The following is a 15,946-nucleotide window of genomic DNA, read 5'->3' on the forward strand; positions in this document are numbered from 1 at the left end:
GATAAAGAGAACCCAGTTAAACAAATGAGACAAAAATATTATACTTGGTCATTTATTTATTGAGAGAATTTATCCAATATTACATATCTGTGAGTGGCAAAAATATGTGAACCTCTAGGATTAGCAGTTAATTTGAAGGTCAAATTAGAGTCAGGTGTTTTCAATCAATGGGATGGCAATCAGGTGTGAGTGGGCACACTGTTTTATTTAAAGAACAGGGATCTATCAAAGTCTGATCTTCACAATACATGTTTGTAGAAGTGTATCATGGCACAAACAAAGGAGATTTCTGAGGACCTCAGAAAAAGCGTTGTTGATGCTCATCAGGCTGGAAAAGGTTACAAAACCATCTCTAAAAAGTTTGGACTCCACCAATCCACAATCAGGCAGATTGCATACAAATGGAGGTAATTCAAGACCATTGTTACCCTCCCCAGGAGTGGTCGACCAACAAAGGTCACTCCAAGAACAAGGCGTGTAATAGTCGGCGAGGCCACAAAGGACCTCAGGGTAACTTCTAAGCAACTGAAGGCCTCTCTCACATTGGCTAATGTTCATGAGTTCATCAGGAGAACACTGAACAACAATGGTGTGCATAGCAGGGTTGCAAGGAGAAAGCCACTGCTGTTCAAAAAGAACATTGCTGCTCATCTGCAGTTTGCTAAAGATCACGTGGACAAGCCAGAAGGCTATTGGAAAAATGTTTTGTGGATGGATGAGACCAAAATAGAACTTTTTGGTTTAAATGAGAAGCATTATGTTTGGAGAAAGGAAAACACTGCATTCCAGCATAAGAACCTTCTCCCATCTGTGAAACATGGTCGTGGTAGTATCATGGTTTGGGCATTTTGCTGCATCTGGGCCAGGACGGCTTGCCATCATTGATGGAACAATGAATTCTGAATTATACCAGCGAATTCTAAAGGAAAATGTCAGGACATCTGTTAGTTGTGCCCTTTATGCCTGACTGGCATGTAGGGCAGCAACAAAAGCCCTCCACTCCTGCCTGCTTTGGGCTATTCTCTGGATGGTACCCCATGTGTGTCCCCATGTTTTCAGTTTTCCCTCCACCGTTCTGCACCAGCTGTTCTTTGGCCTACTCCGTTTTCTCTTTCCCTCAGGTGTCCAATGCAGCGCTGTTTTTGCATTGTAATGCTTTTCCCTTCTGAGGACATGCCCTATCCACTTCCATCTCCTCCTCAAAAGTATAGTCCCCATGCTCTCTTGTTCGCATTTACTCAGTAGTTCTTCATTTGAGATCTTATTTGGCCAATATATTCTCAGGATTCTTCGTAAGTTCTTTGTGTGGAAGATGGATAGTTTAGTCATCTTCTGTCATTCTCCAGCATTCTGATGCATATAGAAGGGTGGAAAGGATGCAGCTCTGATACAGTTTCAGTTTGGTCTTAATACTGTATTGCTGAGACTTCCAGACATTGTTGAGCATATTGAAGGCATATCTAGCTTTACTGAGTCGGTTCTTGATATCTTTACCTGCTCCTCCCTCACTTGTAACAATGATTCCCAGATAGGTAAAGTCCTCCGTTGTTGGTAAAACTTTGCCATTTACCTTGATTGGGGGCAGGTTCTGAGTGTTTAAAGTCATAACTTCTGATTTCTTTTGGCTGATTTGTCAGGCCAATCTGTTGAGCAAAATCAATGAGGCAAGATGATTTCTCCTGCATATGTTGGTAAGTATGGGACAGTAATGCTAGATCGTCTGCAAAATCTAAGTCTTCCAGAAATGAAAAGAGAGTCCATCTTATACCTCTGTTTTGATCTTCTGTTGTTCGTTGCATCACCCAATCAATGGCAAGGTTGAAAAGTAGTGTTGACATCATGCACCCTTGTCTCACACCTGTCATCATTGCAAAACTGTAATCACTGTTCCCCACACAGCATGTAAAGTTGGTAGAAAAACTCTTGATGACAGAAACCAGGTGCTGGGGGATCCCATATGCTCGTAGTATTTGCCATAAGCTGTCCCTGTGGAGGCTGTCGAAGGCCTTCTCAAAGTTGATGAAATTGATGTAAAGTTGCCTCTGCCATTCTGTGCATTGCTCAATGATTTTACGGCGTGCAAATATCTGCTCTATACATCCTCTTCCTTTTCTAAAGCCTGTTTGCTCATTACAAAGCCGTTGGTCCACTGCACATGTTAGTTGTTGGATAATAATTTTCCCTAGTATCTTACTTGGGATTGATAAGAGCATGATTCCATGCCAGTTACTACAGTCCCTCAGGGAGCCTTTTTTCAGGAGCTTCACAATTTTTCCTTTTGTCCAGTCATCAGGAACCTTGGCTTTCTCCCAGATGATGTCAAAGAGTGGCTGTAGAAATCCAGCTGTAAGTATTGGGTTGGCCTTGAACAGCTCAGCATTAGGGTTGTCTTGACCAGGGGCTTTTCCATTCTTCAAGGTCTTTATAGCTGCTATTATCTCTCTTCTGGTTGGTGGGTCAGTACTAATGTCCAGATCAACATCAGCCTCTATTGTTGGTGGTGGTCTATTTAAAATTTCACTGAAGTGTTCTGCCCATCTAGCATCTTGCTCTGCCTCACTTGTAAGAAGTCGTCCTTGTTTGTCTGTGATTGGTGTATTGGTGGTTCCTCTATATTTGCCACACAGTAGTGATCTTATACAATTTTCCTTGTTCGCCTCTTCCAGCTGCATCCTCTGCCTCTCTTGTGAGATTGTCCATAAATGCTTGTTTGTCTGCCCTAACCTTTTTTCCTGACTTCACGGTTTGCCTCCTGGTATTGCAGCTTGTATCATTCTTTCAGACTACTGGATTTTGCATCGTTCATCTGCTTCTTTATAGCTCTTCTTCTTTCAATTAACTGCCAAGTGTCTGTTGTTATCCACTCTTCTTTTCTTCTGCTGAATTCCTAGGCATGCTTCACTTGTCTCCTGGTAGGCAGTTTTTACCTGTTCCTATTTGGTGTTAACTTCATCTATGTCAGGATGTATGTGATCTTCCATGCTTGCCAGTGCTTGAAATCTGTTCTTTAACTGTAGTACAAATGCATTCTTCACTTTTGGATCTCGTAATTTCTCTATATTATATTGTGGCCTGACTGTCTTCTTCACTCCCGTTTTCCTCAATTTCACTTTGAATACTGCTACTACAAGGTGGTGATCACTACCAACATCGGCTCCTCACTTTACCCTCACCTCAAGTAGAGATGGTCTCCAGGTCCCATTGATCAGTAGGTGGTCAATCTGATTTCGGTCTCTTCCATTCAGTGAATACCTTGTCAACTTGTGAATGTCTTTGTGTGGAAAGACAGTCCCTCCAACAACAAAATCATAGGTGGTAAGTTCCAATAGCCTTTCACCATTTTCATTCCTATTACCACAACCCTCTTTTCCCATGGCTCTTTCGTAGGTGATCTTGTTGTTCCCAACTTTTGCATTCAAGTCTCCCATTACAATTTTCAGATCATGTCTTGATACACTTTCCAATTCTGCCTGCAGGTGCTCGTAAAATTCATCTTTGACATCTTCGTCATTGTCGTTTGTTGGACCATAACACTAGATGATCATGGTGTTAACCTGTTTACCTTTCATTCTGATCTTGATGAGTATGCTATTGACTGGTTTCCATTCAATAAGGCCCTTCTCTATGCCTTTCCTCAGTATGATGGTTACTCCCTCGCAATGTTGATCGTCCTTTCCTGAATATAATACTGTTTCGCCTGTGGTGGTTCTCGTTCTTCCTGACCCTGTCCATCTGCTCTCATTTATGCCAAGGATATCCAAGCTATAATGTCTTATCTCAGATGTTACTTGTGCTAACTTCCCAGTATCGTATACTGCAATGAGCAAGGAGCTGGTCATTGACTTTGGGAGGTCCAGACCAAGGTCACGACCAGTTCTGATCGAGGGAGTCAAGGTGGAGGCTGTGGATTCCTACAAGTACCTCGGGCTGTGGCTGGACAGCAAGCTGGATTGGACTTGCAACACCAATCACTTATACAGGAAGGGACAGAGCAGGCTATACTTCCTTAGGAGGCTGCGGTCCTTTAACATCTGCAGGAAACTCCTGTGGATGTTCTATCAGTCTGTGGTCACCAGTGTCCTGTTTTACACCATGGTGTGCTGGAGGGCAGCACATCCAAGAAGGACTCATCCAGGCTGGACAAACTGATCAGGTGGGCTGGCTCTGTGGTCGGCATGAAGCTGGACTCTCTGGTGATGGTGGCAGAGGAGAGGTCTATGGACAAACTATTGAACATCATGGACAATGCCAGTCACCCTCTGCACACAGTCATCAGCAACCAGAGGAGCCTGTTCAGTGACAGAATGCTCCTTCTCAAGTGCAGGACGAACAGACTCAAAAACTCCTTTGTCCCTCACGCCATCAGACTATACAACTCCTCTCTGGGGGGGAGGAGGGGTAACAGGAGGACAGGAAGGAGCAGTAGCCTAGCCTAACAATAAGCAATACCGGACAATGTGCAATATAAAGTGCAATATCTCTCTTGCTGCCCCCCCTTACCCTTTTCCCCCCTCTTCTCTCTCCCCCTTCCTCTCTTCCCCATATCTTATTCTTTTTAAAGATTTTTTTGGGGGCTTTTTCACCTTTATTGGATAGGATAGTGTAGAGACAGGAAATGAGCAGGAGAGAGAGATGGGGAGGGATCGGATTTGTATATGTAAATACTTAATTTAATTTATCTAGAAGTTTTTCTCTATTTCTTTTCTCTGTTTATCTGTAATGATGCTGCTGGAATCTTAATTTCCCTGAAGGAACCCTCCCAAAGGGATCAATAAAGTTTTATCTAATCTAATCTAATTGTCCTTACATTCCAAAAACCAATCTTGGTCTTCATTTTGGCACTCAGAACTCCCATCTCCCTGCTAGTGGCTTCATCATAGCTTTCACCACAAGTAATCATGAGCCTCTTGTGACTCTGGAAGCCCATCGCACCCAGTAGTAGTAGGTCTATTTTTTACTGTTTCCGTAAAGTTTGGGTTTTTATGGGATGGGGTTGTAAGCTAGAGGTCTGTGCGGGACAGAATTTTCAGTCCCGCTCCTGCCCACTCCTGCATTGTGCAGTCCCGCTCCCGCAAAGAATTATGATTTTCAGTCCCGCTCCCGCCCTCACCTGCCATATTTTGTCCCGCTCCCGCCCGCAAATCCCGCATGATGCAGACGTTCGCGTTATTTCTCACGAAAGTTCTTGTCATTGGCTTGGGAAATTAAACATGCTGAGCTTAGCTGAGCTCTCCACTGACTGATCCTTCACCTAGCGCACGTAGCGAGGGTGCGCGTTGCCAGGCGGCATGCACAGCTGAGGCTTTACAGAGATACCCAACACACCTACCAAAATCTACAGTGGATATTAAGAATATTGTACATTGCACATAGCTTATATGTCACTCCTCACATTTACATTCTAGGAAATACAAGTAGGCCTATAAGAAATTAATATAATTTAAAGACACAGCGTGATGGTGCCCCGCCCCCTACTTTGAGTGGATTTGAGCATAAATATCTACAGCTCACGTTCAGGGGTGCGTTTCAAGCAATGTACCTCTTTTTAAAGCAGCACTTACTTCTGAAGCACTGTGAGCTTCACTAGAGGAGCTCTGCTCTTCTGCCATGATCGGAGATCTCAAACACGGAAGAGCGGAAAGGAATCGGAAACGTACGCGAGATTAGACCACATCTGCAAATTTAGGCATCTTAAAATGTTTTTATTAATGCCAAATAAAATATCCAGCACAAATTATATATGATAGACATAAATTAATAATTTATAAATTTTATTTTAAACACGTTTTTAGTTAGCGGGACTGCAGCTTATCACCTCTCCCGCCCGCACCCACAGTGTGCACTCCCCCTCCCGCCCGCGCCCTCAATGAGCTTTCAAAATTTGTCCCGCGCCGCACTGCTTTGTGTTGGGTCCCGCGGGACTCCCACGGGAGTGCAGGGCTCTATTGTAAGCCCTATGCCCAACCTGGAGGACGAAGGATCATCTTAGTCTGATCTCTACCCCTCGACCTGTCTGATATGATTGAATCTACGGCATAGCTCTCAGGGTCATTAAGACGCACAAGCCCCCAAACCACGACAAGGTGATGATCTAGTGGGGGCGGGACATCTGTCCATGAACTGAATCTCAAGAGAAGGTGGGTCATGCAGTAAGACAACGACCCTAAGCACACAAGTCGTTCTACCAAAGAATGATTAAAGAAGAATAATTGGTTTTGGAATGGCCAAGTCAAAGTCCTGACCTTAATCCAATCGAAATGTTGTGGAAGGACCTGAAGCGAGCAGCTCATGTGAGAAAACCAACCAACACCCCAGAGTTGAAGCTGTTCTGTACGGAGGAATGGGCTAAAATTCCTCCAAGCCGGTGTGCAGGACTGATCAACAGTTACCGGAAACGTTTAGCTGCAGTTATTGCTGCACAAGGGGGTCACACCAGATACTGAAAGCAAAGGTTCACATACTTTTGCCACTCACAGATATGTAATATTGGATCATTTCCCTCAATCAATAAATGGCCAAGTATAATAATTTTGTCTCATTTGTTTAATTGGGTTCTCTTTATCTACTTTTAGGACTTGTGGGAAAATCTGATGATGTTTTAGATCATATTTATGCAGAAATATAGAAAATTCTAAAGGGTTCACAAACTTTCAAGCACCAATGTATGAGCTGATATCCTAGTAGTAAAGTAACCAATCAGAGTGCATGATTGCTCGTATCCAGTGAATATGGATATAATAATATTTGTTATTTACTTTATTTTTTATTGTTCCAGTAACAGAGGCAGCAGCTAGTAACAGTTCTGCCTATGTTCTGGTGCCAGCAGAGTCCTCCATACTTCCTGGGACGATCCTACTCAACCCAAACACAGGTATACAGACATATACTATGCAGTATGCACACACTAAAACATATATAACATATCAGTGGTGCTGAAAGACTGTACATGTGCCTGATGTTTTTAGGACAGCCATATTTGAATCCTGATGGAACTCCAGCTGTTTACAATCCACCAATGAGCCAGCAGCCTCTGAGCAATCAGCTAAACACAACACAGCCACAGGCCCCGCCCCCTTCCCAGCCACAGCAGCAACCAGTGATGAGCCATTCTCTTCCACAGGTAGAAAGAGCCACTTTATTAGGACCGCCTGTATGCTTGCTCACTCATGCAATTATCTAATCAGCTAATTATATAGCAGCAGCGCAATTCATACAATTATGCAGATACAGGTGAAGCGCTTCAGTTAATGTTTACAGCAAACATCAGAATGGGGAAAAATGTTGATGTTTAGCTGCACTGCCTGGTCAAAAAAAAATCACTGTTTGCATTTAAATAAGCAAATACTTAAAAGTCTTTGATCGGATCATTACTGCAGTGATTAATGTGTTTCAGCTGGCAACAATTCTTTTAACCCTAACTGATGCAGTGAGTAACTTCTAATTTCTTAAACAATCATGTCAGAAGATGTATCCCGTGCTCATAGAAAATACTGTATTTCAGAAGGTCAAATTATTGGCCTGCAGCAAACAAAGAAAACAACTAAGGAGATTGCTGAAATGACAGGAATTGGGTTATGAACTGTCCAATGCATTATTAAAACCTGGAACTATAGTGGTGAACCATCAGCATCATGGAAGAAATATGGTTTGAAAAAGATCCTCCGCGATCACTAAAACACTTAGTGAAGTTCATCTCATCTCATTATCTCTAGCTGCTTTATCCTGTTCTACAGTGTCGCAGGCAAGCTGGAGCCTATCCCAGCTGACTACGGGCGAAAGGCGGGTTACACCCTGGACAAGTCGCCAGGTCATCACAGGGCTGACACATAGACACAGACAACCATTCACACTCACATTCACACCTACGGTCAATTTAGAGTCACCAGTTAACCTAACCTGCATGTCTTTGGACTGTGGGGGAAACCGGAGCACCCGGAGGAAACCCACACGGACACGGGGAGAACATGGAAACTCCGCACAGAAAGGCCCTCGTCGGCGATGGGGCTCGAACCAGGATCTTCTTGCTGTGAGGCGACAGCGTTAACCACTACACCACCGTGCCGCCACTTAGTGAAGTTGAATCATAAAAAATCGACAATAGAACTCATGTTTAATAGTGAAATTAAGAGCATTTCCATACTCACAATGTGATGAGAACTCGTAGGATTGGGACTAAACAGCTTTGTGGCCATCAGAAAACCACTTGTTAAGGAGACTAATCAGGAGAAAAGACTTCAGTTTGTTAGGGAGCAAAAAGATTGGACTCTGGAGCAATGGAAAAAGGTCATGTGGTTTGATAAGCCCAGATTGACCCTATTCCTGAGTGACTGGTGTGTCAGAGTAAGAAGAGAAGCACATGAAGCGATGCACCCATCATCCATAGTGGCCGCTGTACAAGCCTCTGGATGCAGGGTTATGATCTGGGGTTGCTTCAGTTGGTCAGGTCAAGGCTCAGCAACGTTATGTGGAAATAAAATGAAGTCAGCTGATGACCTGAATGTACTGAATGACCAGATTATCTATTCAATGGATTTTTTCTCACCTGATGGCACAGGCATATTCCAGGATGACAATACCAGGATTCATCAGACTCACATTGTGAAAGAGTGGCTCAGGGATCATGGGGAATCATTTTCACACATGAATTGTTCACCACAAAGTCCTGAACTTAACCCCATTGAAAGTCTTTGGGATGTGCTGGAGAAGACTTTACAGAGTCAAGACTTTACTCTCCCGTCATCAATACAAGGTCTTGGCGAAAAATTAATGCAACTTTGAATGGAAATAAATGTTATGACGTTGCATAAGGTTGTTGAAACAATGCCACAGCAAGTGTGCACCGTAATCAAAGCAAAAGGTGGTCCAATGAAATATTAGAGGATGTGACTTTTTTTTTCTTTTCCTCCAGGCAGTGTATGTAGTTATGAGAGTAAAGAATATATAAGTCTGGAGTCACTCACCTTCTAATTCAATGTTTTTTTTCTTTATTTTTATTAATTAAGTCACTTCATGTCTTAAAGTAATGATGGATGTCATTTCTCTTTACTTAGTTGAGCGGTTCTTGACATAATATGGATTACTACAGTTGTGGAATAGGGCCATTTACGGTATTGTTGTTATTTACTGTTTGATCTCAAACACATTAAGAAGGCAAGAAATTGCACTAATTAACTTTTGATGAGGCACAGCTGTTAATTGAAAAGCATTCCAGGTGACTACCTCATGAAGCTGGTTAAGATAATGCTAATAGTATGCAAAGCGTCATCAGGGTAAATGGTGGATACTTTGAAGAATCTAAAATGTAGAGCAAATTTTTAAAAACGGGGCGGCACGGTGGTGTAGTGGTTAGCGCTGTCGCCTCACAGCAAGAAGGTCTTGGTTCGAGCCCCGTGGCCGGCAAGGGCCTTTCTGTGTGGAGTTTGCATGTTCTCCCCATGTCCACGTGAGTTTCCTCCGGGTGCTCCGGTTTCCCCCACAGTCCAAAGACATGCAGGTTAGGTTAACTGGTGACTCTAAATTGACCATAGGTGTGAATGTGAGTGTGAATGGTTGTCTGTGTCTATGTGTCAGCCCTGTGATGACCTGGTGACTTGTCCAGGGTGTACCCCGCCTTTCACCCGTAGTCAGCTGGGATAGGCTCCAGCTTGCCTGCAACCCTGTAGAAGGATAAAGCGGCTACAGATGATGAGATGAGATATTTTTAAAAAACACTTTATCACACAATTCTGTATATGTCCCATATGTTATTTCATAGTTTTTATGTCTTTGGTATTGTTCTACAATGTAGAAAATAGTCACAATACAGAAAAAACTACAAATGAATGCCAGCCAGCCCAAACTTTTGACTGGTACTGTATGTATTCATGCATTTCCTCATCATTAAGAGTTTGGAGGATGTTGAACATTCCCACTGACACTTGTGACTTGGCGTTAAGGTAAAATCATGTTTTCTTGAATGAAGTAGCAAAAGGGATAAACAGTTTTACTTGTCTGAACATAAACTCCATCCCACTCTGTCCCACAGGTTCAGTACTCTTCTATGACATACCTTCCTCCACAGCAAGTTTTAACGGTCTCTCCTTCACAGTTCCACACCCCTGAGCCGAGTGTAAGTACCTCAGCCTTTGAGGCTAGATTTGTACATATTTACAATAAATATTATGAACCCTGATATTTACACTGATCACTGAAATATTATAATGAACAGAAAAGATTTTTCCTTCCACAGAGAGAGGACCTTTCATCTCAGTTCAGTCACATGACATTAAGCCATCAGTCTTTAGGAGAAACATTGGACATGTCTACATACTACCTGAATGGAGCTCCATCCACACACAGCTATTCACAACCTCAACAGAATTATGCTCCACACTATTCTGCAGAAAACTATATGAGCTCAGGAATGACACTGGCTATGCCTGCAGCCCTGCCCACACAAACCTGTGGCCAACAGAGCAGTCAGGTGCTCATCATATTGGAATGCATGTCTTCCATATTTTAAATACACTGAATTTCCAATTTAAAAAAAAAAAAAAAAAAAAAAAATATATATATATATATATATATATATATATATATATATATATATATATATATATATATATATCTTTGTATCTACAATCGTTCACCTTGTTGTTATTAAGTACAGCTAGCATATACAGTAGGTGTACTGTAGGTGTTCAGTTATTGATTGTAAACTGTTGCTATGCACATTTCGTCAGCCCCCCTAAAATCAGCCATCAGTGCAAAGGTGCCACGACTGAGCAGAAAGTATTTGGGTGGATGATCATGCTCAGCAACACTGACATAATAACATTTTTGTAGGTGTAACAGTGGTGGTATGAGTATATCTGATGCAGGAGTATTGCTGAGGTTTGTAAATACTTTAAACACTTTTAAACTTCTACTCATTCATAGGTTTTTCTGTATTTTGACTGTATTCTGTATTTGAATACTGAAGACATCAAAACTATGAAATAACACAATGAAACGTATGAAATTATGTGGTAAAGAAACAAGTGTTTAAAAAAATCCAAAATATCTCATATTTTAGATTCTTCAAAGTAGCCAGTGTTTACCTCGATGACGCTTTGCACACTACTGGCATTATCTTAACCAGCTTCATGAGGCAGTCACCTGGAATGCTTTTCAGTTAACAGGCGTGCCTCATCAAAAGTGAATTAGTGCAATTTCTTGCCTTTTTAATGCGTTTGAGACCATCAAAACCTAAATAGTAAATAATAAAAATACAGTAAATAGCCTGATTCCACAACTGTAGTAATCCTATATTATTGTCAAGAACCGCTCAACTAAGTAAAATGACATCCATCATTAAGGCATGAAGTGTCTTTTAATTAATAAAAATAAATAAAAAAGAATTATTAAATGAATTAGAAGGTGCGTCCAAACTTTTGTCTGTTACTATAATGTGACCAGTAAGTCTACACGGTGCTAAAAATCAAATTTCCATCAATTGAAGAGTTATAACATCAACAAAACTGACTTCATGTTAAAACTGTTAATGTTATAGTCATGTTGTCTGTTGTCGCTCAAATGGGGATGGGTTCCCTTTTGAGTCTGGTTCCTCTTGAAGTTTCTTCCTCATATTGTCTGAGGGAGTTTTCCCTTGCCACCGTCGCCACAGGCTCGCTCATTGGGGATAGATTAGGGATAAAATTAGCTCATGTTTAAAGTCATTCAAATTCTGTAAAGCTGCTTTGTTACAATGTCTATTGTTAAAAGCGCTATACAAATAAACTTGACTTGCTAAAAATCATTGTTACCCTCATACCAGTATAATACCAAGTGTCACTATGGTGAGAATGGTCCACCATCCACATAATATGTAGATAATGGTGTTCTTGTGGTGATCTGTTGATGCAGGTGGTAAAGAGTATCTGACAGATTGTGCATAGCAACAGATGGTATTTATTAATCTACAGTTAGTAATTAAAAATACCTACAAAGTGGACATATACTAGTATAGTAGCTTTACCTGGGAAAATGGTCAATGAGTGTAGCAACAAGGCAAGTGCACCTTAAAAAAAAATTGCCTATTCAATGCATATCAAGTGTTATCTTTTATATTCTTCTTTCTTCAAGGCCCCCATGTACAGTTATCCTGGTCAGTGTACCAACACATCTCAACAGTATGGACCAGCCAGTTACAACGCACAGACAGGTACAGGTAGGAAAATATGTTTGTTACAGAAGGCAGGAGTTTCAGTAAACCATACTATTAAGATCGTATGATATGATATGTAATACACTTTAATAATTCTTAAAGGAGTCCTTAATAATTTTGCTAGTTCTATAACCACAGTTATAACCATAGTGGTCAGGCCTTTTTAGATTCACTTGTTTATAAATTAAAAAAAAATCTTCTGATTCTTTTCTGTGAAAGATACGAGACGCATAACAGCACTAATTATCAGTAGTTCTGGTAATTTTCGTACATCTGCAGCAATATAGACAGTGCAAGCAAACCCCTTGCCAGAGGAGGGCAGTATACAGCCACTGTTTTAATGACTAAATCAGCTTTGCCCCTCTCTTAGGATACGCTACTCTCTTAACCAGTCAGCAACAAGCTTACTCAAACATGATGGGAGCTCCAGTGTTACCACAAACACAGAAGGGCATCATCGGCTCCTACCCTTCCACATCATCCTATCAGGTGAGGATATATGAACATCAAGTGGGAGTGCAATTACATCGGAACCACCAGATATTACACAAAAAGTTACACATACTAATAATGTGTCTCATTTTCTCTTTCCAAGGTGGCCCCACAGTTGCAGTCCTACCCATCTACAGTGTTGGTCTCCAGGCAGGCTGGGCAGAATCAAAGTACAGGGCCTCCAGCTGGAGTGTCGGTTTACTGCAACCCTCTGAATCATTCTCCACCCCCACCTCTCAGTGTGGGCATCACCTGCCAATCAGGCAGCTGCAGAAATATATGCAATAGAACCCAGAACCAGTGTTGGTATTAACACACACACACACACACACACACACACACACACACACACACACACACAGAGTAGCACAATGTAGGCGAGGGTCTGAGAACCATGATGTCGGAGAACTGCAGCCCTAGTATTTTACCAGTGAAATGTCTCTCCCTCTGTTTGTCTCACAAACAGACAGAAATATAAGAGCCAGGAAGAACCAGTATTTTTACTCACCAACTAGTACACACTATGGTGTTTGTTTCAGTGTCAATCACACTGTAGCACAACCTACATTCAGAGCAGCAGCACAGTGCAGGCACGTCCAGCCTTTTCTGTTTTTCGCATGCTGTTTTATTGGAAAATTTATTTTACCGACAATGACGTGTGAATGATATTTTGTGCCAATTGTGTCAGAACTGCTGTGTTTATTTGCATTACGTGTACTACTGCAATGTATAATAATCAGTGTATTAATATTATAATAAAATAGTTATTACATATCATGAATAAAACTCATTTTTACATCCATGTTAAATACGATTTCCCACGTTATTTGTCAATGTGCACTTTAACACTAAACCATCTACCCGTCACCTTGTCATAAATAAGTGAATTCTGTACACTCCAGCACCGGTCTGATGGGTTGCAAAGTAAAGAAAGGCTTCTGCTGACCCCACCGACAGTCCCAGTCATTCAGAGATAACATTCAATATGCAAATCCAGAATAAACACCAAATCACAAAACCAGAGACCTGGATGGAAGTTCAACTCTCAGATCATATGATTGACCACATAATCTCCCAAAACAGGTTCGAAATGAACCAGCATTCAAATGCAATTACAGCTATAACACAGTACTCAAAATTAGTAATAAGTGAAACCATACACAAATTAAAATACAGCTTTACTAAAGATTTGGGAAAGAGCTGCCAAATTAGGTCTTTACAAAAAAACATAGCTTTTAACTCAACACAGCTAAACAAGAAAATCTTAAATGTTTCTTTCTCTGATACCTCTTTTCAGAGTAATCATAATTTAGCTGAAATAATTTTTGATTTTTTTTCCAAATAAAGTGGCCCGTGTCCCACAGATTGAAAACTATTGTACTAATCAGTCTTATAGGAAGCATCTTTAAGACTAAAGAGGCGCCGCACACTTAAATGTGTTTTTGAGCTGTAAATTAAATATGACTGTACTGTGATGAAACGCATCAATGCTGGTGTTAATACTGACAAAATTATCATTTGTATAAAAGTCAGAAGTTTATAGGATGAAAATGAGTCAAAACACCAGCTACTGGTTAAAATCATCATGAACCTTGCAAGGCAGATGCTGATGTAGAGTTATGGGTTTGGTGCTTCTTTATGTCATTTAAATTTTTTATTTAAAAAAAAAAATCTTAATGCCCTCTAATCAGAGGTGGGCGGTCCACCTTCCCCAGCCCCTGCCCTTGAGTGGGAGAATCTGTCACTGAGCAACTCCCGCCACACATATCCATACAACCCACCCTGCTCCTTAGCCCCTCCCTGCCCCACCCAGTTTCTCAGTGCCCCTCCCTCAGCATCTTGCTCACTTTTTAGAATTTTTCAAAATGTTGCACTCTGTGCAGATAGGCTCAGTGCTGGGAGTGAAGTTACACTTTAATTCTGTATATTATTATATAGACACCTCAATATTATCATCTTAATAGTTAGCAGTCTTGTGGTGCTTGAAAGTTTGTGAATCCTTTAGAATTTTCTGTATTTCTGTATAAATATGACCTAAACCATCATCAGATTTTCACACAAGTCCTAAAAGTAGGTAAAGAGAACCCAGTTAAACAAATGAGACAAAAATATTATACTTGGTCATTTATTTATTGAGGAAAATGATCCAATATTACATATCTGTGAGTGAAAAAAGTATGTGAGCCTCTAGGATTAGCAGTTAATTTGAAGGTGAAATTAGAGTCAGGTGTTTTCAATCAATGGGATGACAATCAGGTGTGAGTGGGCAACCTGTTTTATTTAAAGAATAAAATAAAAATTTTTTTGTCTGAGCTTCACAACACGTTTGTGGAAGTGTATCATGGCATGAACAAAGGAGATTTCTGAGGACCTCAGAAAAAGCGTTGTTGATGCTCATCAGGCTGGAAAAGGTTACAAAACCATCTCTAAAGAGTTTGGACTCCACCAATCCACAGTCAGACAGATTGTGTACAAATGGAGGTAATTCAAGACCATTGTTACCCTCCCCAGGAGTGGTCGACCAACAAAGGTCACTCCAAGAACAAAGCGTGTAATAGTCAGTGAGGCCACAAAGGACCCCAGGGTAACTTCTAAGCAACTGAAGGCCTCTCTCACATTGGCTAATGTTAATGTTCATGAGTCCACCATCAGGAGAACACTGAACAACAGTGGTGTGCATGGCAGGGTTGCAAGGAGAAAGCCACTGCTCTCCAAAAAGAACATTTGCTGCTCATCTGCAGTTTGCTAACGATCACATGGACAAGCCAGAAGGCTATTAGAAAAATGTTTTGTGGATGGATGAGACCAAAATAGAACTTTTTGGTTTAAATGAGAAGGGTTATGTTTGGAGAAAAGAAAACACTGCATTCCAGCATAAGAACCTTCTCCCATCTGTGAAACATGGTCGTGGTAGTATCATGGTTTGGGCCTGTTTTGCTGCATCTGGGCCAGGACGGCTTGCCATCATTGATGGAACAATTAATTCTGAATTATATCAGTGAATTCTAAAGGAAAATGTCAGGACATCTGTCCATGAACTGAATCTCAAGAGAAGGCGGGGCATGCAGTAAGACAACAACCCTAAGCACACAAGTCATTCTACCAAAGAATGGTTAAAGAAAAATAAAGTTAATGTTTTGGAATGGCCAAGTCAAATTTCTGACCTTAATCCCATTGAAATGTTGTGGAAGGACCTGAAGCGAGCAGTTCATGTGAGGAAACCCACCAACATCCCAGAGTTGAAGCTGTTCTGTACGGAGGAATGGGCTA

The 15,946-nt window shown here is 41.2% G+C and overlaps 1 protein-coding gene across 7 annotated transcripts in view; it reads left to right on the forward strand.

Annotated features, from left to right (window-relative positions):
• The window catches only part of arpp21 (cAMP-regulated phosphoprotein, 21), a 34,821-nt gene extending 21,410 nt beyond the window's left edge, over nucleotides 1-13,411 (forward strand). For 2 of the 7 annotated variants that reach the window (XM_060942084.1, XM_060942086.1), the window contains exons 14-20: nucleotides 6,776-6,871; nucleotides 6,966-7,120; nucleotides 10,025-10,108; nucleotides 10,229-10,462; nucleotides 12,103-12,187; nucleotides 12,555-12,673; nucleotides 12,780-13,411. In XM_060942084.1, coding sequence (XP_060798067.1) covers nucleotides 6,776-6,871; nucleotides 6,966-7,120; nucleotides 10,025-10,108; nucleotides 10,229-10,462; nucleotides 12,103-12,187; nucleotides 12,555-12,673; nucleotides 12,780-12,989 — 983 coding nt within the window. In that variant the 3' untranslated portion in view covers nucleotides 12,990-13,411. The remainder of the gene's footprint in view (nucleotides 1-6,775; nucleotides 6,872-6,965; nucleotides 7,121-10,024; nucleotides 10,109-10,228; nucleotides 10,463-12,102; nucleotides 12,188-12,554; nucleotides 12,674-12,779) is intronic. The other 5 variants (XM_060942085.1, XM_060942087.1, XM_060942088.1 and 2 more) reach the window with 5 other exon arrangements.
• The last annotated feature ends 2,535 nt before the right edge of the window (nucleotides 13,412-15,946 follow it).

The sequence above is a fragment of the Neoarius graeffei genome, chromosome 16, assembly GCF_027579695.1.
Source record: "Neoarius graeffei isolate fNeoGra1 chromosome 16, fNeoGra1.pri, whole genome shotgun sequence".
Lineage (NCBI taxonomy): Eukaryota > Metazoa > Chordata > Actinopteri > Siluriformes > Ariidae > Neoarius > Neoarius graeffei.